Source organism: Vigna umbellata, chromosome 2, assembly GCF_029865625.1.
Source record: "Vigna umbellata cultivar VRB3 chromosome 2, Vumbellata_1.0, whole genome shotgun sequence".
In the NCBI taxonomy this organism is placed as follows: domain Eukaryota; kingdom Viridiplantae; phylum Streptophyta; class Magnoliopsida; order Fabales; family Fabaceae; genus Vigna; species Vigna umbellata.
Window position 1 is genome coordinate 17246119 of NC_142166.1, and position 23866 is coordinate 17269984.

Sequence of the window (23866 nt, forward strand, 5' to 3'; positions counted from 1 at the left end):
GAGACCATCTGCGAAGTGCAGAAAAGATTCACTCATATAGTAAATCACTTGATGGCCCTCGGCAAAGTGTTTGATAAAGAGAAGATCAACATCAAAATTCTGAAGAGTCTTAATAGGAGCTAGCAGCCAAAGGTAACAACCATATCAAAATCTAGAGATTTAACTAACATGAATATGGCAACTCTTTTTGGCAAGCTCAGGGAGCATGAACTAGAACTTGGAAGGCTAAGAGAGGAAGAAGAAATTGAGGAGAAAAATCAATTTCCCTGAAATCCACAAGCAAGAAGTCTTGCAAGAAGGCTGAATCTGAAGCTGAATCAGATGCAGAAGTATTAGAAAAGGATATCATGAATATGATGGTAAGAAAATTTAATCGATTCATGAAAAATAGAAATTATGCGACTGACAATGCAGGTCCTTCAAGAGGAAGAAAGAGTTCAAGAAGCAACACTGTACATTGCTATGAATGGGGAAAAGAAGGTCACATCAAGCCTGACTGTCCAGACTTGAAGAACAAGCAGAAAGCAATCACAAAGTACCCTCAGGACAAAAACAAAAAGCAAAGGAAAGCATATATAGCCTTGGAAAACAGTGATAGTGATTCTTCAAGTGATGAAGATTGCAGTGTTGAAGATTGCAGTGTTGAAGAGGAGTCAAACTTATGTTTCATGGCATGCTCTGTACACGCTGATTTTGACAATGATGATAATTTTGAAACTAAGCCGATATAAGGTAAATCGATTATCCTTTAAAAGAAAAGACTGAGTACAAAATTAATAATCTTGTAGAGGAAAACGATAAACTGAAAAATAAGTTAGAAATTGTTTTGAAATCTACAAAGACAGTTAAAACAGAAATACAAATGGTTGAAAAGAAGTGTGATAATTGTCTTGTGCACATTGAGAAAATTGATTACTTAACTAGCACTTTAGCTAAATTTACTCAAGGCAAAGAAAAATTAGATGTTGTGTTAAGATCATCTAGAAGAGCAATCAATAGGCAAAGTATTGAATATAAGGCTAAAAGTAATAGGATAAATTCAAAAAAGTTTATTGATCTGAGTAAACCTGTTACTAATAATGCCTGTTTTTATTGCAATACAATTGGTCACAATGTAAGAAACTACTATTATAGAAAGGTTGGAGTTCCCAAAGGAAAATACAAATGGATTCCTAAGGAACAACCTCCTGCAACTAACAAGAAAGGACCCAAGTTTATATGTGTACCATCATCAAAATCATTCAATTATTTTGCAGGGAAGTAGCTTGAGCTGAAGCAGTACAAAACTCAAGGATGAACTACAATGAAGAAATCTTATGTTCTTGAGTATCTAAAATATGGTAATTGTAGGAATTATTTTCATACATTCATGCATCACAAATGTTGATATGAATGATTGTTGTATGCATGTTTGTTGAATGCATATATGATTGACTGAATTGTATGAAAATCTGATTACACGACTGTTAATCGATTGTGTTATGAATAGAGTCAAATATGTTTTGTGTGTGTTTCTCTATTTTAAGTAACACTCTGTTAAACACTAAGTCGACTATGAATTTAATGAAATCGATTAATTCTCTATAATGGACTTTCTATTTTTGAAAATTCAAATGGGCCTAAGTATGTGTGGTTTTTGGCTTGCGCCCTTACAAATGTCTGATTGAAAATAGTTTATATGATGTTGTGTATCATTGTTTGTCATTAGTAAAACCCTAAAAAGCTGTATAAGATCTTTTTTATTGAATCTTGTGAACATGGCATCATTATCTTGAGTTCCTCCATCTGAAAGAAATGTAAGTCCTTCAGGATAAATCAGTGACAACTCTACAAGAGAAAGACTTATGGTTTGGAAAAGAGTCAAAGAAGTCGTTCCACACAAATCACTTGAGTTATCTCTATTCAGAAGAGAAGGATTTATATTTCCAGAAAAACTTGTTCATCATGGTCTATCCACTTTTGTTCAGATGAAAGGTGACTACTATCCGGATGTAGTTGGAGTATTTTGTAACAATCTCAAGGTTGTCAACGGTGAAAATTGAACTTTGGTGCAAGTGTGAAAACTGGGCTTAGGTGCCACGATAAAAACTAGGCTTGGGTGCCAATGTGAAAATTGGGCTTGAGTGCCAGGATGAAAACTGGGCTAGGGTGCCAGGATGAAAATTAGGCTTGGGTGTCAGGATGAAAACTGGGTTTTGGTGCTAGTGTGAAAACTAGGCTTTGACAAGCTCGAAACAAATGTTTTTTTTTTAAATTCTTAATTTTTTCATTGATGTATTTTTTGAACTGATTTTCTTTTGGACATTGGTGATGCATGGTGTGTTATGCATTTCTTCTTTGAACCCCTACGATGATGCATGCATGATGCTGAATGCATGAATGTGTGGGTGAAAATTCATGTGCGACCCAAATATTTCATTATATTTCCCATTTCGTTTTAATTAATTCCACAACATCCCTTAAGAACAAACTCACACCTCGTGAACCTGCCTGTGATACTTATTATTTTCGGGAGGCATTTTGAAAGTTAAGAGCGTCCTTATGAAGAAAAATATTTGTTGAATAAAGCATAATACAATAATGTCAATTCCACTTTAAAAGCATTCCCTATCATGGAATCATTATGCATAGAAATTTGTAACTGCGTTAGAATTAACTGGCAAAGGTAACTCCTCCCCATCCATTCTTGTGAAAATAAGTGCCCCACCACCAAATGCCTTCTTTACCACATGCGTGCCTTCATAATTTGGAGCCCACTTGCCCCTGTGATCCATTTGTATTAGCATAATCGTTTTTGGAATTCTCTAAGGCGTACTTTCACTTCGAATGCCTTTTTTATTCTTTGTTGGTATAATTGTCCATGGCATGCTACGGTCAAAAACTGCATGGTGAGGCAATGAAAATGCAATATCAAGGTTGAAAGGTGAAAAAAGAGACTTAGATAAGAGGATTGAAAATCTGATAAAAGAAAATGAAAGCTTGAAATCTGAACTAAAAAGTGTAGAATCATCTAGGCAAGCTGAAAGGAAAATAAATTGAACTCAAGAATGTATGAATTGTCCTACTCACCTAGAAAGAATTATATACTTAATCACCCCTCTATGAAAATTCACTCCAGGGAATTTGAATCATGAAGCTTTATTAGGTTCCCAAAGAAGCTTGCTCAATAAACAAGGAATATGATATACAGACAAAAGTAATAAAATAAATGGTAGGAAGTTTTCTGATCTTAGCAAATAATCTTCTATATCATGTTTCTACTGCAATAACATTGGTCACTCATCTAAAGCATACTACTACAAGAAAGTTGGTGTTCCTTAAGGGAAATTCAAGTGGATCCCAAAGGAACCAATACAAGCAGTTAACAATAAAGGCCCTAAATTCATTTGAGTACCAACAACCAAACCTTTCAATTATTTTATAGGTAACTAAGATGAATTGGAGACACAATGGCTCAAGGAAAGCACAAAAGTGAGACATATACTACACATAGCTCCTTGAGATAATCAATTGTGGTAACAAGGGGGTATTGGGAGAGTTGTGATTGTTCTTTGTATTGTAAGACAATGAGGGTATTCACCTCTTGTATTGCTATAATGATTTTGAGTGTGGAGTGAAGTACATTGAGAGAGCTATCTATGCATTCTCTTAAACTTTATCATTATAGTGGAATCCCTTCAACCAAGGTTGCTGAAGGAAGACTAGATGTAGGCTTGGTCGAACTAGTATAAATTGCTTTTATTAATCTTTTTCTACATTTTTCTCTTTTATTGTTGATTCATCACTTCTTTTTTATTGATTTTAAGAAAACCAAAGATTTTACAAATCTTTTGAAAAGATCGATTTTTTAAAGCATAATCCAATTCACTCTCTCTTGGCTTGAGATATAAGGAATCTTTTTTCTAACAACTAAAAATATACCTAAAAACATATTTTTTTAACTATAAATCTACAAAAATAAAAAATAAAGGAAAAATTTAGAACTATCCTAATTCTAGAGAATTAAAAACTAAATTGGAGACTTTCTGGAAAAAAAAATAGGAAAAAACTGAGAATTATCAATCATATATCTTATAAATATTATTTTTCCTTTATTTTAAAGTGGTTAATATATCACATACATCTCAATCTTTAGTTTATTACTAATATATACAATTATATTATAATTATGGGTCGATTAGATACACTAACCCATAACCACTAGTGTAGTAAAAGGAAACGAAATCGGTTATTTTCGTCTATACGCAGCGGTTCATGAACCGATGTATATACAGGCGAGGTAAAAAAAGGTAGCCTTTTTTCCTCGATTCTGAATCGAGGCAGTATGTGGGGCTCTTTTACCTCGATTGGATTCGAACCGAGGCGATAGATGCTTTTTTTTTTAAAAAAAATGGGGACTTTTGGCTATTTAGAAAAAAGGGCGATTGACGGTGAAGTCGTCCTAGTAGGTGTCGGGGACGATGGTGGGGAGGGAAATCTGCTGGCTACGGTAGGAGGCGTGGAGGTGGAGTGCATGTTAGTAGACACCGATGCGGGAGTTAGGGTTGTGGGCGGATAGGGTGACTTGCATGGTGAGAGAGAGAGTGTGTTGGGGATGGGGGAAGAGAGGTTGAAGGTGAAGAGGGTGACGTCTTGGAGGGTGAAGCGAAGCTTGGTAGCACGGAGGATGACCCATATGAGGAAGACAAGGAAGAGGACTAGGAGGATGACGGCGACGACGCCGATGAGGATGAAGCGGAGGAGACGATGACCAATGGGGGAGGCAACAACGATGACCAGTGGTGGAGGCAACGGTGGCGAAGCGACAAACTGTTCGGGCAAGATTGGAAGCAACAGTTCGCGTTCTCTGGCGGAAGAAGAAGAAGAAGAAAGACCGAAAATGTGCTTACTATGTTTACGCTTCTGGAATTTAACTATCAAAGAGGTTATTACCTCGGTTATAAAAATAACCGATGCATAAACCTTCCAGAAAAAATTCAAAATAAAATTGAAAATGAAAATTTTGAAAATATCTACTAACTATAGGCCTCGGTTCGCGCCTAAACCGAGGCATAAAGGGCCTATGACATCGGTTAAAATGGAACCGAGGCAATAAAGGTTGACAAGATGAATTTGAAACGTTCAAAATCAGTTTCTGGCAGGACATATTGTCTCAGTTGGTCAGAGAACCGAGGCAGTAGACCTATTTCGAAAAAGCTGTCAAAGTTTTTTGCCTCGGTTGGTTAGAGAACCGAGGCAGTGGACCTGTTTCAAAAAAGCTTTCAGGTGAAAAGTCTAATTCAGCAGAGTTTTTGGCCTCGGTTGGTCAGAGAACTGAGGCAGTATACCCCTTAGGCATCGGTTCAAATTGAACCGAGGCATATAGTGTCGCCAGAATTACAAAATTGCCACCGCTTTTTTATACGTTTCGGTTTTTTTTAAAACCGATGCGTAACGCGCGAGTTAAAAAGCCGTTTATTTACTAGTGAACCCATGCTATTAATAATTTTTTTTTCAAAAATTAACAATCAATGCTGACAAGATGCTTTAATAATTCTGTTTTTTTTTCTTAATTAATAGTAACATTCTCTAGAAGCGATGCCAGATTGAAAAAGTAAAAGCATTAACAAACAATATAAGTTTAGCGTTGATGTTGAAGCCAATTAACATGATCAACAGTCATTTTTCTTTTCATCTAGTAATATCAAATTATTTTTAGGGTTCATATTACCAAATTCTCAAAGGAAGCAAGTATATCAAAATACAATGTCTTGTGTCTAGATTTATATGATAATATATAATACTGTGAAAATATAAAAAAGAAAGAAGGATTTCAAAACAAAAATGAAGGAAATGAGAAAGAAAGAATGAAAAAAAGGTAAAAGAAAAGCTTTGTTTCTATATTTGAAAAGGATTTGTCCTCTAACATATTTGACCATTTTTCTTGTAGTAGGCAACACATAATATACATGAGTTGAAATTTTGACCGAACGTACAGTAAGTAAATAAGTAATTAAGTAGTAGTAAGAATAATTGTAATAATAATAATATCATAATCCTCAAATTCAGCGTTTCAATCCTCATGAGGTTAATAATTTCAATAATTGGGCACTAATTTTTTTGTAACACTTTTCCTTTTGATGAATAGAATGTTTAACGACTCCCAATTGGCAAGTTACAATCAAAGTGTCGGGTCTTTTTGCCAATGATTGTTCCTTAGCTTCCGTCACAAAGATATAAGTTTTTTACTTTTAAGTCATCTTTTTATCTGTCTCCTTCACCATGACATCATAAAACAAGATAAGACTCCTCAATTTCCACTATCTACATCGCTTTGAAGCATAGCCATGATTTGCAAATAAATATAGAACAACGTGATTCTAGCATATGAAAATAAAAAAAAACGTGTGCCAAATAGTCATAGATTTCATAACCCGTAAAATAATTAATTCCCATAACATGAACATAGATTACGCGTACAAGGAAAGAGAGAATTTAACGAGTTTGACTGAGGTACACACCGAAAGAAGACAACACACGACTATGCTACACATTTTACTACAGTGAGAGTGATGGAAGAAGAGACCAAAGAGACGTTCATGCTTGCTAACATAAGTCACCACCTAACAAAAGAAGAACCCTAAACACCAAACTACACATACTGTTGTTCTTGCGTTCAGATGAGACCCCATAAAATGGTTTTACTTTTAGGTTAATATTTTTGGGACCTCATTTTCTTTTCGTTCTCTTTGGACTTGTTCATTGCTTGGTTCATCAAACGTTGCTAGCTGTCTCCGTCACAGCACCACTTTTTGTGACATGATTCGGCTCTGAGGGTGTCATTGTTCCCAACTTCACCACGTCAACAATATGGCCATTTAGTTCCTGTAACTTGGTTGGCTCCTCCAATGTCTTTGGCTTTGCGTTTCTATAAACCAAATACAGCACCATCTGAATTATCCCAAACACAAATCCAAGCGTATTTGGGAGCTGCATCATTCAAATGCAAATGTTAGATCCTTCTGTTTAATCAAAGTAGTTCTTTTATGAAGGAATAAAATTAATATTCCCTTGCATTTAAACCTTTTGTCATTAAAAAATAATATAATACGGACCCATGTTTCCGTTTGGCTATTTTTTATTTTCATGTGATGAACTCAACTCTAATGGAGTGAGCATACGTTTAATTAATTGCTCTAGTTAAATTGGCTCTTCACTAAATTATAGAGGCATAAAAAAAGTTAGGAGATCTAGCTGCAAATATATATATATATCACAAAAGTAGTGATAAAGGAAAAGTGTTTGTTAAGATAGACAAAGATTTAATGGTCCATATAATATGGTCCAAGGCTAACGTAGCAATATTGAATTGTACTTACAGCGATGTAGTAGTCCTTGAGAAGAAGGCCATAGAAGAACCACATGACAGCATTTACAGTCAAAAAGAAGGACAAACTGAAAGGCATGAATTCCACGCTCTTGGTTTGGATCACACGTTTCTGCATGTATCAATTATGAGAATTTGATTTCTCTTTGAAAGCATATATATTACGTAAAGGTGAAAAATGTTGAAGATGAAGTAATAGTTGCCAAAGTAAGTGAAATGTGTATTGAAAAATAAAAGAAGTAATAATAGACGAAAAGAGAAAAATCTTGGAAAAAGAAGCTCCATTTAAAGTTATCTGCATAGTCATTCTCTTTATGATTTAAATAATGGGCTTCTAAATAATTACCAGAATGCAGAGAGGAGCAGCAAACACACTAATGTTGAAAACTAGGCAAATCCATCCAATAACAGAAAGACGTTTGGATCCTTTTGTAAAGTAGAGGGTTGAAAGAAGCATGGCTCCGAACCCAAAAACATTCAACAAGAGAAGAAGTTTGATGGTCGAAAGCTGAAACATTTGACAGAAGGAAAACCAATTTATCATTTATTCTTGAGAAGAAGGAGGAGAAGGAATGGGTATATATAAAAGTTATGAGAAGGAATACCCTGGTTTTACTTGGGGCATAAACTAGGAAGATGAGAAGGTAAATTGACTCAATCACACATCCAAAGGAGTTAATGGTAATAAGAAGGAGGCTGGCATCCTTCTTGACGAGTGCGTAGTAAATCCAGAGCATTGAGCTGAACAGTGCAACAACATATGGCAGCGATTGAAATCCTTCTGCAGTTTTCTTCTTGTAGATTTGGTAAAATGTTGGTCTGCAATCGAATATAATTCATATATAGTTAGCAAAATACTTCAGCGTCCATTATTGTAAAGTAGAAAAAATCACTTACAATGGAGCAAGGAACACCATGAAGGAGATGACGTTGCCTATAACAACACAACAAAAATACAAGAAACACTCATTAGCCAGTGGTGAACAAACAGGAACCAATACAGGTTTCACACTAATATAATTAAGTATGCATGTTATAGAATAAACATGCGGTGAAATGCGATGAAATAATCTGCATGGCACATGTTCCAATTTTGTTCATATCCTGAGAAAAACTAGAAAATGGTGAAAATCTAACGTTGATTTTATGTATTTGCGATAACACGCAAGATTGAAGAGAAGGGATAACTGAGGGTGAAAGATGGTGAAGCATATGATGCAGATGGTAGAAAGAACTAGGGCACTCAAGAAAAGAAAGAAGAAAAGAAAAGAAAGTGATAGTATTTGTATACCTAGAAGGCCAAAAACAAAAGCCCAAGTTTCATGGTTAATGGCCATTTTGGTGTCGTGTGTGGAATCTAATAACTCTTCTCTATCACTCACTGAGTGGTGAAGAAAAGGGTAGATAGGATTCTGAAAGTGAGAAGCCTCAGTTGAGGTTATCTCTTTCTCTCTTTCGATTGCACGAGTCGTTAAGGGAAGAATGAGAAGGTATTTATAGTGCGAAAGAGAAGCAGCAGAAGTCGCATGGAACATGCAAGTGGCTAACTAAAGAGGAATGTTCAGTAAGGTGGTATTGTGTGGTAATATTATTGTAGCTTTAATGTACTTTCCAGTTGTTCCACCACCTAAGCACTGTTTACTTTAACCCAATCAAATCAAAAACACCATTTCTCTTATTACCCTATAATCACCAATTTTGGTTTAAGTCTCTTCCTCTTACCTCCACAATATTGGTGTGGGGTTCAGACACAATCTTTATTCTTTATGACGTATCACCCACCATGTGCCTTTAAGCCTTACAACTCATTACAGTTTATCGGGCAAGCGGGGTGAAACTTGCCACACAAAATTATAATTTACTTTACCTAAAATCTACCATGCCTTTCTATTTTAATCCCTATCCGTATCTTTTTAGCATATTTCGAAATAACAAATACGTGTAGATGTAAAGTGTTATAGATTATTTTCTTTGGCAAAAAAGTACACATATATATAAATGGAAATATAAAATAATCTCCTTCATACGGGTATTATTCGAACTCTTTTGATGAATAATTTTTATATTAAACACGTAGAGATTATATTTTATATTTTCAATTCAATATGAAAATGAAGACCTCACTAGTACAAAATGTGTTTTTAAACTCGCACATTAGACCTCTGTTTACACTAAACCGCTGCCTATTCAGACGCGGTGGCAGTTTCGTAAATAAAGAGACCTTATAGGCCTCGGTTCAAAAAAGACCGGTGCAGAACAGCTCTATTACCTCGGTTTCAAAGGCAACCGGTGCCTAAACATGGTCAGAAAAAATAATACTGCTTCGGTTGCACGCAGAACCGAAGCATAAAAATCTGCAACTCGTCAAATCAGTCAAATCAATATCAATAGGCACCGGTTAAATTAAAGAACCGAGGCCGTATGCCCACAATAGGCACCGGTTAAATTAAAGAACCGAGGCCTATACGGCCCAGATCCTCTGCGCGTACCAAGTGGCCTAGACCTAATTAATTAAGGGTGAAACTTCTTTCCTAACGCGCACCGCCAGATCTCTTTCTTTCCCTCGCACCGCACCAGATCTCTCGTTTCCCACACTCAGATCCTCCTCTTTCTCTTCAATGCGCCCCAGCAGCCACGCCACGCTTCTTCCCTTTCTCTTCTTCCCTTTCTCTTCTTCCCTTTCTCTTCTTCCCTTGAACGTGGACGAGCAGAGTGTTGTGATGGAGGTGAGTGGCCAGCGAAGACGTGGAGAGACGCGGGGAGGCGCGACTGATAGCAGCGAAGCGAGGCGCGGCGCGGCGCGGCGAGGCGCGACGATGCGAGGCGCGGCGAGGTGAGGCACGGCGAGGCGCGGCGATTCCAGGCGCGGCGATTCCAGGCGCGGCGAGGAAGGCGGTGGCGAGAGAGAGTCGGTAAGCGGAACAGTTGTACGACGGTCCTCCGGGGGCAGCGGCGGTGTCGGTTCGACGATGGGGAGAGCGGTGGCGAGCATGCAGGGGATGGGAGATTTTGGATTCGGAAATTTCATTTTCAGATTTGGGATTTTGTTCTTGTGTTTGCAATTTAGGGTTTCTGAAATTTCATTTTCAGATTTGGGATTTTGTTGTTGTGTTTGCAATTTAGGGTTTCTGAAATTTCATTTTCAGATTTGGGATTTTGTTGTTGTTTTTGCAATTTAGGGTTTCAGTTATTCATCTTTTTGGGGTTCCATTGTATTATCTGAGTTTGTTGAGTTTCTGAAACATTGTATGATCTGAGTTTGTTGAGTTTCTGAAACAGTGTGGTGCTTATCTTTCTCTGATTATTCATTTTCTTATCTGAGTTCTTGGTCATTTTTAACGTTTTTCAGTTCATTTTTCGGTTCGGGTTTGAAATTGAAATCAGAAACTGAAATCAGAAACGAAACAAGCTAAAAAAAAATATCCTACTACCTCGGTTTAGGTTCTAACCGAGGCCGTAGAGACAAACAAAATGACACGGTTCAGAACCGAGGTAAATGACTATCACTTTTTACCTCGTCTGAATATGCCTCGGTTCAAAAACCGAAGCCTATCAGTGAAATTAACCGGTGCCGTATCTTCTTTCTGCACTAGTGCCTACATACGTGTCTTTTCTATGTTCCTATACTTAGTATTCGTTCTCGTCATTATCCTCATCTCTATTTAAATTAATAAATTTGTCATAACTCAAATATATATATATATATATATATATATATATATATATATATATATATATATATTCTTCTGATTGATTAACTTAGTTCTATATTCATGAAAATCCACTTATATCTTCAGGGGTATTGTCTCGTATCATAACCTTTGTATGTTTAAATAGTGTACTATTAATTATAATTATAGTGAGTCAATATTTGAATATTTTTATTTCTTTTTAATATCATTATTTATTATTATTATTTTTACATGAGAATGTTTGATTCTCATTTTGAAATGTTCAATGACATAAATCCTTCATTAATTAAGTAATATAAAAAATATGTTCTTTGTTCTCTTTGATTCTCAAATTTTGTTTAATTGAACTTTTATTTTGCTAAAACATTTTTCATTATCTTTCAACAATTCGATTACAGTTTGATATTTAAAACGCTTTTTTATATCTTCAAAGCTATTTTCCATCTTATCATATATTTAAGGATTAAATATGGTTTTTTATCCTTAAGTATCACACGATTTTATCATATATTTAAGGATTAAATATTTTTTTTATCCTTAAGTATCACACGATTTTGGGTTTCGTCCCTCTTCCAAAGGTTTGTTCATTTTCTTTAGGAAACTCGAATTTGAAGTCCTCAAAAAACAACTATGTTAAATTTTCTCTTACGTGGCTAACGGTGTGCCACATCACTTTTCCTTTTTTCTGAAACGTGTCGGTCCTTCCTTCCTGCATCTTCATTGGTGGCAAACTGTCTCCCTTTACACCGACCAGACCGACGCCAACATCTCCCACTTTGTCTCCATCACTGGCAAGTACACCAACCTCCTATACTCCCACAACACCCACCTCACGCGCATATCCATGAGATGGAGGTCAGTGTACTCGCCATTGATGGAGATAGAGCGGGAGATGTTGGCGCCAGTCTGGTCGGTGTGGAGGGATTTGCCAGTAGTCGGAGACGGAGGGAGAGGAGAGGCCTGACGATGAAGAGAGTCAGAGGATGATGGAGATGAATAAGGGAGGAAAAGGAGCTTCAGCGTGAAGATGCAGGAAGGAAGGATCCACGTTTTAGAAAAATGAAAAGTGATGTGGCACATCGTTAGCTACATAAAAGAAAATTTAACGTTGTTACTTTATAAGGACTAAAAATTCGAGTTTCCTAAGGAAGAGGATGAAAATAAACAAACATTTGGAAGATGGATGAAACCCAAAATCGCGTGATACTTGAGGGACTAAAAACATATTTAACCCTATATTTAATTATACATGCTTCGGGGGTGTAGGGTTGAGGTCATCGGTTCAACATCCAGTACGTTCTCTAAGGGTCCAAAAGTTGCATTTAACTTCAAGTCCCCTCGTAGTTGTTCATCCAAAATGTTTGGAAAGTACATGCAGAATGCACTTCGACGTCAAAGTTAGTTCAATGTTTGATATTTCAGATATTAAGATTGTAGTAAATACAGATCACCTACTTCCTTACCTTAAACTTATATTTATAGATTTTGGAGTGGACCTTGCATTAGCAATAGCCTAATTACAACTCAATTATTAGTAATTATACTTTACCTTTAAGTTGTTTAGCATTAACAATTAATCATCTTGACTGTGGACCAATCGATCTGACTCCTCGACCATTCAATCTTAGTGATGGTTTGTTTGTGCGTCTCAGTGACAATTAACTGTCTAGTCTATGGTTGACTAGACTGTCATAGGTAAATACATTTACTTTTTTTTGTGAAATTTTCTTTAATTATATATCAAATTATATTTAAGACACATATTTGATTATCTTTTATATAATTATTTTTATTTTCTAACTCATTATGATTGTGATATTATATTATTGTCCTACGAAAGTATTTCATATACTAAAGTATTATAAAATAATATTATTTACATAAATCTTGTTTATTATCATCTGACATAAATTGATGTATAAAAGAGAGAAATTTATACTAAATTTTAATTATTATTAATTTAGTATTTGTTTGTAGTATGAATTCATTTATTTGGTGAATTATAATTTTTTTAGTGTATCTAAAAAGAGATTTCACTATAGTATAGAAAAAGAAATAAAGATATATTTAAATTTTTAAATTTTATCTTTTTATAATTTTTTAAAAGTAATTTTATAATTTTATAAACTTTATTTCATTATAAAATGTACAAAATTGAGGGATTCTTCGTTGTGTATAAGTCTTTAAGTAAGGAAATATATATGGATCACCTTACTACATATTTCCAGTTTTATCTTTTATAGATACTAAATGTTGTCTAATTACAATCTTCCTGCTCTTATCAAATGTGCGAAATATTTAGTACAACATAAATAATTCTACTAGGAAAAAAATTCAGCTGATGATCATTACCAAAGTTGTATCCAAATACTCTTTTTCTATTGGAATCATCGAAATACTTATAATTGTGAATCTCGAATCAGCTCAAGATGTTGCAATGTTGCTTTTAACTTGTGCTATTGATACTTATTTACTACCAAATCCAAGACCTGTATAACAATAATTACAGAAGTGTAAATAACAAAACAAAAACTGAACCTATCGGTACTTAAAAGCTCTCTTTGCGCATTACCTTTTCATTCCATCCAAACACCACGTTAGTTAAAGTTGTTTTCTTTTTTTTCTAAATATTACAATTACTTATCTTCTTACTTCATTTATGTTTCATGTTTTTGTATTTTAAAAGCTAAATAATTCTTGAAAGAACTTTTTTTGGGATTATTAAATATAAAACACCACTCAATTAAACTAGAACTAATTAATAATGTTATCCTATATAGTATATATACTGTAATGTTTCCATTCACCTGAAATGAAAGATATCAATATTCTATATTCAACATTATTCACTTACCTCAAATTTCTCCATACACTACTACAAATAATATTTAATTGTGAGTAACTATTTTTTATTTCTAAAATTGGTTACTGTTGTAGGATAATTAAAATAAATGAATTTGTCTTAATCCATCTACATAGTAGTAAACAAATATATATAATATTATTCTGTATTTAGTTACTCTCCATTTTATTTATGTTAACAAGTTTGTTTTTTCATTATTATCTATTTATCATATAATCTATTATTACTCATAAAAATACTCTAATAGTACTCTTTTTATACCTTTTCAAAAATACAGAAGATAAAACTGATGAGTCGTCGTGTAATCGTTATCAAGATAGAAATTGATAAAAACAAACCAATACATACATATATATATATATATATATATATATATATATATATGTATTGGTTTGTTTTTATCAATTTATATATATATATATAAATAAAACTGGTGAAAAACAATAAAGGAAAAAGTTGATTCACAACGGATAATGCAAAATGTTTTATTGTGCATTTAATTTTTTTAATAAAATAAAAATTAAGATAAAAATTTATATTTTTCTCTTTGTTCTAAATTTGAAATTTATTATTATTAATATCATTTATTTGAAAATTAGACTAAGTGTTTTATGACATATTCCGTTTAAAATTTTACATGTATAATCAATAACGCATAAAATTATATTATTATTATTATTATTATTATTATTATTATTATTATTATTATTATTATACAAGTAAAACATGCCTTAATTGTTAAATCCTGAATTAGGATTAACTCTATCTCAACTGACTCACTAGTCCATTTCAGGAAAAAAAAATATTGTGAGCACGTGACAGCTACACCATATAACAGAAAGAAAGAATAATGATATAAATTTTATGTTTTAAAACTTTTTGCTTCAACTATTAAATCTAAAACTAGTGTTATAACGTAGTTCAGAGACTAAATCTATTTCAAAAACATTGGTGATGACCAGCAAATATTTGCTGAAAATTACTAGAAAAAGTTATATATGTATTTATTTATTTTAAACTATTGATAATATTGTTAACAATGATTCGTGCTGTAGTGAAAAATGAGGACTACATTGCTGTTTTAGTATAAACTTAAATGCCATAACGGTATTGGCAACATTGTCTTGACTCTTATTTAAGCAATAAACAAAAGAAATATTCCATTCTAAAAGATAGAATCTCCAAGAGTGACTCTGCATATACAATTTAACACACAGGTTCTGGTCAGTGATGATGCTACAAAACATGACATTGATCCACCTTCTTAGGAAACAATTGATAACAGCTTTCAAAGTAGCATCATCACCTGGAATCTGCTGTTCAATTTGCTTGAAACCGTAGTTTTCAGCTAGTTGTTTTCTGTACTAAGCACTTTCAGCTACTTGTATTGGAATTCTTACAGCACGTATGACAGTAACTTTATAACAAAATGTCTTTAACACCTTAACCTTTTTCGTATAAGCCCATCCCTACTTAGATTAAATATGTCTGTGGCAGAATGAAAAATAATTATTTATTTAAAATGCATCCATTACCGATATCATTCATGTTCAGGCCTACTTCAAGTTGTTAAAATATTACAATGTTATTTAAAAACTACTACATCTTTAGCCATTTATCACCCCATGCTAAATTTCTAAAATTTTTTAATATGACAAAGGATATGCTTTAGTGTGACTCTATTATATTCAATCCATTCATTAAAAAAAATATCAAGAAAAAGAAATGTGGCATGCATATTTTGGAAATTAATAAAGAACCATTTTCACCGTACATAAACATGTTATCAGCATATTCTCAGTAGAAACTTAATGTAAGACCCCTTACACAGATTTCTAGAAATTTTTGAATTATATATTTTATAGCTTTATATTGTGTTATTCTCTCATTATTTTTATGTTTCTTTTTCTGCGTTTCTTGGACATGCACATAGCTCGAGCTTTATAGCACGACGGTGCCCTTTTCTTTTCAACAGTCGACGGTGAAGGTAGGGAATCAAATTGAATTCAAGGAATCCAGGTTTAAAAAACAGTATATGTTGGTGGATATGTTGGCAAAAAAGTATTCTAATTAATATTGACCTCTCAATATGATTAATAAAGTTTAGTTTATAAGAATTACTTTTTTCGTTAACTTATTACTTTAAGTGCAGATCATTAATGGCTTCTGACAAAAGAAATTGGGTTCTCTGAGGGAGCAAGATATACAGAAAATTTTAAGAATAATCAATGCTTAATAAGTTTAAACAACGTTAATTCAAAAATTTAATAAATTATAGGTTTGGAAGAAGATTTTATAACAATTCTAGACAAAATTAAGCAGTTTGGGTGAACGTTAATTCACAAATTTAATAAATTATAGGTTTAGAAGAAGAGTTTATGACAAATAGACAAAATTAAGCAGTTTGGGTGAATTTTTTTAGAGGGAACAAAACTATTCCTATTAATTAATTTTAAGTACATGATCATTTTTAATACCAAAAAAAAAAAGTGAGATTTTCAGTGAAGTAACAGTAATAAGTATTTCTACAGTTAAATGAAAAAACATTAAACTAGATAGGTTAGTTCCATTAAAATAATTATCACTAAAAGTGAAATTTGGTGTGTTGTTACTCTTAAGGGCTAAGTGTATATAGCTATTATGCCTCACTAAACATAGTGTCACAATATTTTATTTATTTAATTTGTTTAGTCAATAATTCAAGTTCACTTTGAACTCTTGTTGGTCGCCTTTCATCCACAGTATTTCATGGCAAATGATTTGAATTGCTCTTAATAATAGGTCGTTATTCCTCAAATTATTTGAGAAACTTTTCACTGGATTCCTGAACCTTTAAATCATGTTTAGCTAGACTTTTGATAGGACTCTATAAAAGTATAAATACATATAATTTTAAAAAAATGCAAATAGTTCCAGAGATGTTATAAAAAAAATTTAAATAGTTCTGTTCTAATATTTGAAATATGTCAAATTAATTCCTTAGTTAAATAACACTAATAATAAAAAGTAATAAATTACAAATTTAAAATTTCATGTTATTCTTGTTGACAAAAAACTTATTCATGTGAGACACTGTGAAATTGTTTCTATTTTAACGGTTAATTTTTGCATGGACCAGGTACTTATTATAATTTTTCTTTTTTTTTATTTACCTATTTTATTTTAGGTTTAATACCTCTTTTGGTCCCTAGAAAGGGGGCCAATGTTCAATGTCGTCCCACCTTTTTTTAGAAGTTCAATGTGATCCCATCTTTTGTAAAAAGTGTGCAATCAAGTCCTTTTTGAAAACGGCGTTAAGTTTTTAACGGAGCAGCTGACATGGTGGACTGAAGTTAGCTACGTGGCTTTGTGTGGGTAATACGTGGCAAAGAGAGGGTGATACGTGGCTGTGAGAGGGTAAATCAGAAATTAGGGTTTGAGTTGCAGAAAAATTGGGATTTATTGTCGCCTTCTTCATTCGTCGAACGCAGCCTGGAGAAAAGCCGAAAGAAGAGCACCACCAACAAAGGAGAACTTCACGCCGATTTCAAAGATGGCTAAGAATTTCTAAAAAGGCGTTACAACAGAAATGTGGTCGATAATGTTGCTGGACACCTTGAAATCAAGTCCACCAGAGAACAGAGTGATGAAGAGAGCTAGTTTGATTGGGATAATGACGACAACATTATTTTATGTACTGTGTGGGTGCTTAGGATATGCTGCATTTGGAAATGATGCACCAGGAAATTTCCTCACAGGGTTCGGCTTCTACGAGCCCTTTTGGCTAATAGACTTGGCCAATATCTGCATTGCAGTGCATTTAGTTGGGGCATACCACTTTTTCTTCATCAAGTCCTTTTCACTGCTCTACACACTTCGATTCTCTCCATTTCCAATTGCTACCATGGCAGCAGAACTTGTTGGTGGTGCTCTTCTTTCGGCTTTTCTCCAGGCTGCAAGGCGACAATAAATCCCAATTTCTCTGCAACTCAAACCCTAATTTCTGATTTACCCTCTCACAGCCACGTATCACCCTCTCTCTGCCACGTATTACCCACACAAAGCCACGTAGCTAACTTCAGTCCACCCTGTCAGCTGCTCCGTTAAAAACTTCACGCCGTTTCCAAAAAGGACTTGATTGCACACTTTTTACAAAAGATGGGATCACATTGAACTTCTAAAAAAAGGTGGGACCACATTGAACATTGGCCCCCTTTCTAGGGACCAAAAGAGGTATTAAACCTTTATTTTATTTCTTTTCTTTCAATTGTTTGATTTATTTTCATCTCCACAAAATTCACTCATATTTTCAAGATATTTTCACTTGTAACACAACCTTTATTACACATTATTTTCATTACCTGTGGTTCTTTTTCAAATGACGTATTCTCAATTTTATTGAATTATTGAATTACTTGAAAAATAATAAAAGTGTGGTTGAATAGTGTTATTGAAAAACTTTTTTGCAATTGATATAACACCTTTATCGAGGATGAAAGATTTTACGTTGATTGTTAAAAGCTCGACTTTGAAATTGAAATTGATTTAATCAATTAATTCTTTTCAAGTGTTATTAAGTAGTTACGAGATATTCATTGCAATGTTTTAATAAAACTTCATTTTTTTAATAAAGTCGTTTGATATAGAAAGTTTTATATTAAAGATAAAACTATAGTTGTAGGTTTTGTAAGAGAAGCATTAGAAAAAATAAAGCAGTAAGTGCACAATTATTTTTATACTGGTTCACTCCAACTAAGTTACATCAAGTCTTTTCTAACATTAGAGAGTTCCACTATAATCTTCAACAAGATTACAATTGAGTATTCTCACCGCTTCTGGTATCTCTAGACGCTCTTGGTATCCAGCTGATACATCGTCTAGTTGAGTTTCACCAACTAATAGTTGCGTAATATTCTTCATCACTCATGGTATCTCTAGACGCTCCTGGTATTAACTTGATCCACCGTCTAATTGATTTTCACTCACTCATGTTTTCCACTAGACAATTTTGGTATCAACCTAATATGTTGCCTATAGTAATTCTTAACTCACCTAAGTCAATCAACAAGTGTTTGAGTTCTCTTCGAAATGTGCAATCAATTTGATTGCTTACAAGTCAATAGACGATTACTCTTGTAGAGGGGATATTGTTCAATACAATTCAATCTACAGACTCGATAAGTGTTTTTCTCTCTTTTCTCTCTACTTACAAATAGTAAGCTTATATTATAATGAAACTTGAGAATATTTCTACACTTGAACTTTTTCTTTTCTTTGATATTCTCTTTTGAGTTCTTAAGCTCTTTTATGTTTTTCTCTCGGCGATATTCTCTTAAGCGCTTTTCCTCTTTGTATTCTCTTCTCTTTGTAGAATATTCTCTTTATTATTTCTTCGAATCTTCTTCTATTTAACAAAAGTAGGTTGTATTATTTATCTAACATGACTTCTATTGGAGAGAACATTTTGTGAATGTCTTCCTTGTTTCTAACGTCCACTTATGATATGTATAAGGTAAGTGGATACGTGTAGTAGGTTATCTGCACAAAGTAGAGTAGATATGCATGCAACAAATATGTCTTTTCTCTGATAACTTTGTTGTTTTGAACGTTGAACATTTAATGACATTTAATGTTTATTCAAAACAACAAAGTTCTTTTTATATTTTCTACCATTCGGGTAGCATTTTATCATTTAAGCTTTTTATTAAGACACCAAAAATGGATGAAGTGGATGGTTTAACTCATGGTATCTTCTAGTCCATTGTAAACACTTTAGGATATTACTTTCTTCAACAAATACGTTTTGCGAGTTGTCTTCTATAAGTTTTTGGAAAATCAATTGAGACTTTCAAAGGGCTTACCAAAAACATTGTCTCGACAATTTTACATTCTTATCTATTTGGAAGTTTCGACTGGTTACCATTTGATACAATATAGTTTCTACATTTAGCAAGACTCTCATTGACACTTTAACTTTGAGAATCATTTAGTGTTGCGTCTAGAAGTGTTTAACTTATTACCTATGTTTTAGCTATTATGTTATTCTAATGATAACATATTCATATTCTCATTTTTGTTTAATGTTGTTTTGTTAAACTTCAAAACATATGAGAGCATTTAGAATTTTAGTCTTATAGATGATTTTGTCTTAACATAGGTCACATGCTTGACTATTTTTACCTTTCTATCTTTTTTTCAAATGGAAAAATCGACTCTCAATTTTAAGTTTTCAATTGTGAAAACCCCTAATTGACTAACACAAAATTATGTTATTTATTATCTTTGATAGTTATTTTTTCTGCTAAAGATCAAAGATGTATGTCTAAATTTGAATTATGATTAGTTTAATTTTAAGTGGTGTATTATAACATTTATTATTATAAAACAAGGATCTCATTAAAATTTAGAGAAAAGAAATAAAAAAACATTTGTAACATTTTAAAACTTCATTATTTTTTTTCTTTGTATCATGTTTTATTTTGTCCTTCTTTCTTCTTTTACGTGTTAGATAAGCAGATGAGGATGATGATGTGTTTTTACCTCAAAAATAAAGATTAAATAATAAATTTTGTATATGCATCCCCTAATCCCATTTCTATTCCTACTATTATGCTACTACAAAATGTATTAGTGACTTTTACTAGTGCAAAATAGATATATTAGAACATGATAGTAAATCGATCCTAGCGAAACCGATGTAATCCAAAATGCAACAATAATTTTGTAAATACTTGAAAATATATTAGATCTGTTGTAAGAGAAACTCATTTAATATGTCAGTTTTAAAAGAAGAAAAAAATTGGTTGGCATATTACATCGGTTATTGTGTATAACCGGTCTAATATGTGCCCTTTTCAAAACCCATCGTCAAACCCTTTTCACTTTTCTCCTTTTTTTCTTCTTTCCTGTCGTGAGCACTCTAGAAGCTATCACTACCGCTTTTGTCCTTCTTCTTCTACCACAGTTGAAGCTCCCCTTGGCCTACATTGTTAAAGCTTTCATTTTCCCTACCTTTCCTAGCCAATATAGTGCACGAAAAACCCTCCATTATACTATCATTGCACTGCACCACTTTAGGTTGAGCCACACACCACTCCATCCTAGGGTAGACTTTTGATTAAGTTCCTCCATCCACTAGTCCCCAAGTTGCATTAATAAAGGTATTAGATCTAGCTTCATTTTCTACTCAACCACAACCAAAAACCATTTGATCTGTTACGCTTTCGGTCTATGAGTTTTTTTGTTTGTTTTTGTTTTCTATTTCATTAGATTTGTAAAGTCTTCTTCCTAACCACACCATTATTATTATTTTTCACCTCCCAAGCATCAAATCATGTCTAACATAAACAAATATTCTTTTTTACCCATTAGCTCCTTTAGAATTTTAGTGTTAAAACAAGTCCTCAAAATCCTTGTGCATTCTTCTTTTGACTAATTCAAGGTGTATATGGGATCCAAAATCAAAGATGAAGGCGATGATAATTTAGAAAAAGCCATCAATAATTTTCTAACCAACCGAGGTAGAAAACTCTACCTCCCCCTGCAAATCAGTCTTTTCACGTGACATGTTTTTTGAAATAGGACATACTGTCTCGGTTCTTAGTAGAACAAATGTCGTAGGGCCTTTTTGCATCGGTTTAACCGCGAATCGATGCGTATAGTGTGAAATAATTTCAAATTTGGCATTTCGATTTTTTTTTCAATATGTTTTGAGGGGTATATGCATCGGTTCTTGTACTTAACCGAGGTAATAGCCTTTGTGTATAAGTTCAAATTCAGAACACTAAACGCGAACGTATTTTCTCGCGCAATGTCCTTCCTATTCCCTTTCGCACCTCCAAAGAAGTTCCTTGCCGCACCGCTGTTGCTCCATCGTAGCACCACTACCGTCGTCTCGCTGTGGTGTCGTCTCCATCGCGTCTCCTTCGCGTGTCCACTACCAGTGCACTGCCACTGTCGTCTCGCTATGGTGTGGTCTCCTTTGTGTCTGCACCACCGCTGCACCGCTATCGTCTCATCATGGTGTCGTCTCCTTCGCGTCTCCACTGCCGCTGTACCGCCACCATCGTTTCGCCGTGTAGTCCTCTCTGTCGCCTCGATATCGTCATCTTGTCTCCTCTAGTGTGCTTGTTGTTCGCGGCTGCCTCCACCAGTTGCCTGCGTCGTTGGCCGTTCTTCATCGTCATTGTTTTTCACGTTGTCGTCGTTCATCCCTTCTCTATACGAACCAAGACCTAAAGTATGGAGAAAAATAAATAAGATAAAACATGCTACTACTTTGGTTTGGTATGAACCGACGCAAAATCCTATCCCTTTTTACCTCAGTTCGTAACAGAGGCAAAAAACCTACCCCTTTTTGCCTCGCCTGTAATGTCTCGCTTGCAGAACCGTTGCCTATAGGCGAAAGTAACCACTTTCTTTTTCCCTTACTACACTAGTGTAATAGTCTAAATATTTTTCACATAGATAAAAATAACAATATATAAGAAAATAATCTTACTATATCTCGGTAAGTAACCTACTACAAATGTAAATATCGATTTAATTTATTTGACAACCAATTAAAAGCAAAAAAATTAAAACACAATAGTGTTATGCTGAAAATCCTACCTTGATTAGAGATATAATCGAATCGTAACATGAAAATTACATTTTAGCTATAAGTCTTATGAGTTAAATTAGACAGAAATTAATTTAGTATAAAAGTCTATCTTAATTAATTTATTGATACAATCACCCAATATCTAATCTTACCTTTGATATGTCTATTGAGTAGAGATATGACAAACTACTATATAAATCGATTTATAATTGAGGCTTATTGAAGATAAAAGAAACGCCTTCCAATTAGCTTGATCAATAAGAAATGGTCCTGGGGTCCCGGGTGCTACCTTTCCCTATACGTATTCACTTTTGTTTAATTTTGGTTTTGTCTATCACAAAAGGTTATTGAATATAAGTCTGGCCTCAACTACCTTGGGAAGCCAAGTTGAGCCGAATAAAACAAATTTACAAAGCTAAATTTGTCAACCTGAACTGTATAATGCACCCCCCAAAATGCATGAAACTCCACATCATATACATATTAAGAGACTCAGCCCACTTTCTCCCCATTCATAATCCTTTTTGCATGATTAAAATGAAGTGAACTTTGAGCTTTGAATCAGTGAATTTCGCAATCGCACTACATCTAGAGTTAGCTAGGTAGATCTAGGGGTAGCTTTTTCGATGCGTAATCGCATTTGGAGCTAGCACCAAATGAATAATGTGAAATTCAAAGCTTCGGCATCTCCATCCACAAAATATGCTAATTTACTTGAACAAGAAAGACCTTCGTTGTTGACCGAGGCGAGCAGTCACAAATGGCCGTACTCATACTTCAATACTCAAATAAAACTATTATTTCTTAGAGTTTTTAGTTTAAACCTTTCATACGTAACTCAACCCTAAACAAAATCATATTGACTTACTGAATATCTATAGCATAAAATTTTATAGGATTGAACATATAACAACGTTTTGACTTCATGTTAATTTTGTTTACACCTAAAGATTGTACTCATCGTATAATAGTGTGTGGAGAAGAAATTCCCCTTCCTAGATGCATGAGTACAAGGGTTACGTAGGATATATGCTATTTGGGTATGTTGTTTTTTATAGGTTGCTGGCAATTTTCGGAAAATAGAGAGGGAAGTGTGTAGAAAAGGTTTCGGGTGGTAAGGCATAGGCGTGCGAGCCACTTCACCACATTTTGGAGTTTGTTTGATTTAGTGTTGTGTACGTGGTTCTAGCGTGGATTCTCAACCATGTATATTCATGTATCCGTCACCAAAGAAGTGGGCAATTTTATTGAAGAAACCAGCACCAATCACTTGTCCAATTCATCATCTCTATATCGAAATCTAACTCTATTGAAATACCAACTTCATATGGTTAGCTAACTCGTTACTATAAAAAGAAACAGCG

General features: G+C 33.8%; 1 protein-coding gene across 1 annotated transcript; it reads right to left on the reverse strand.

Annotated features, from left to right (window-relative positions):
• Positions 1-6400: 6400 nt before the first annotated feature.
• On the reverse strand, positions 6401-8846 carry LOC124830869 (bidirectional sugar transporter SWEET10-like). Its single transcript, XM_047304721.2, has 6 exons — positions 8658-8846; positions 8264-8300; positions 7972-8185; positions 7713-7874; positions 7359-7478; positions 6401-6969 (listed from the first exon to the last, which is right to left on the reverse strand). The coding sequence occupies exons 1-6, from the start codon at positions 8701-8703 to the stop codon at positions 6754-6756; spliced, it is 795 nt and encodes a 264-aa protein (XP_047160677.1). The 5' UTR covers positions 8704-8846; the 3' UTR covers positions 6401-6753.
• Positions 8847-23866: the final 15020 nt, after the last annotated feature.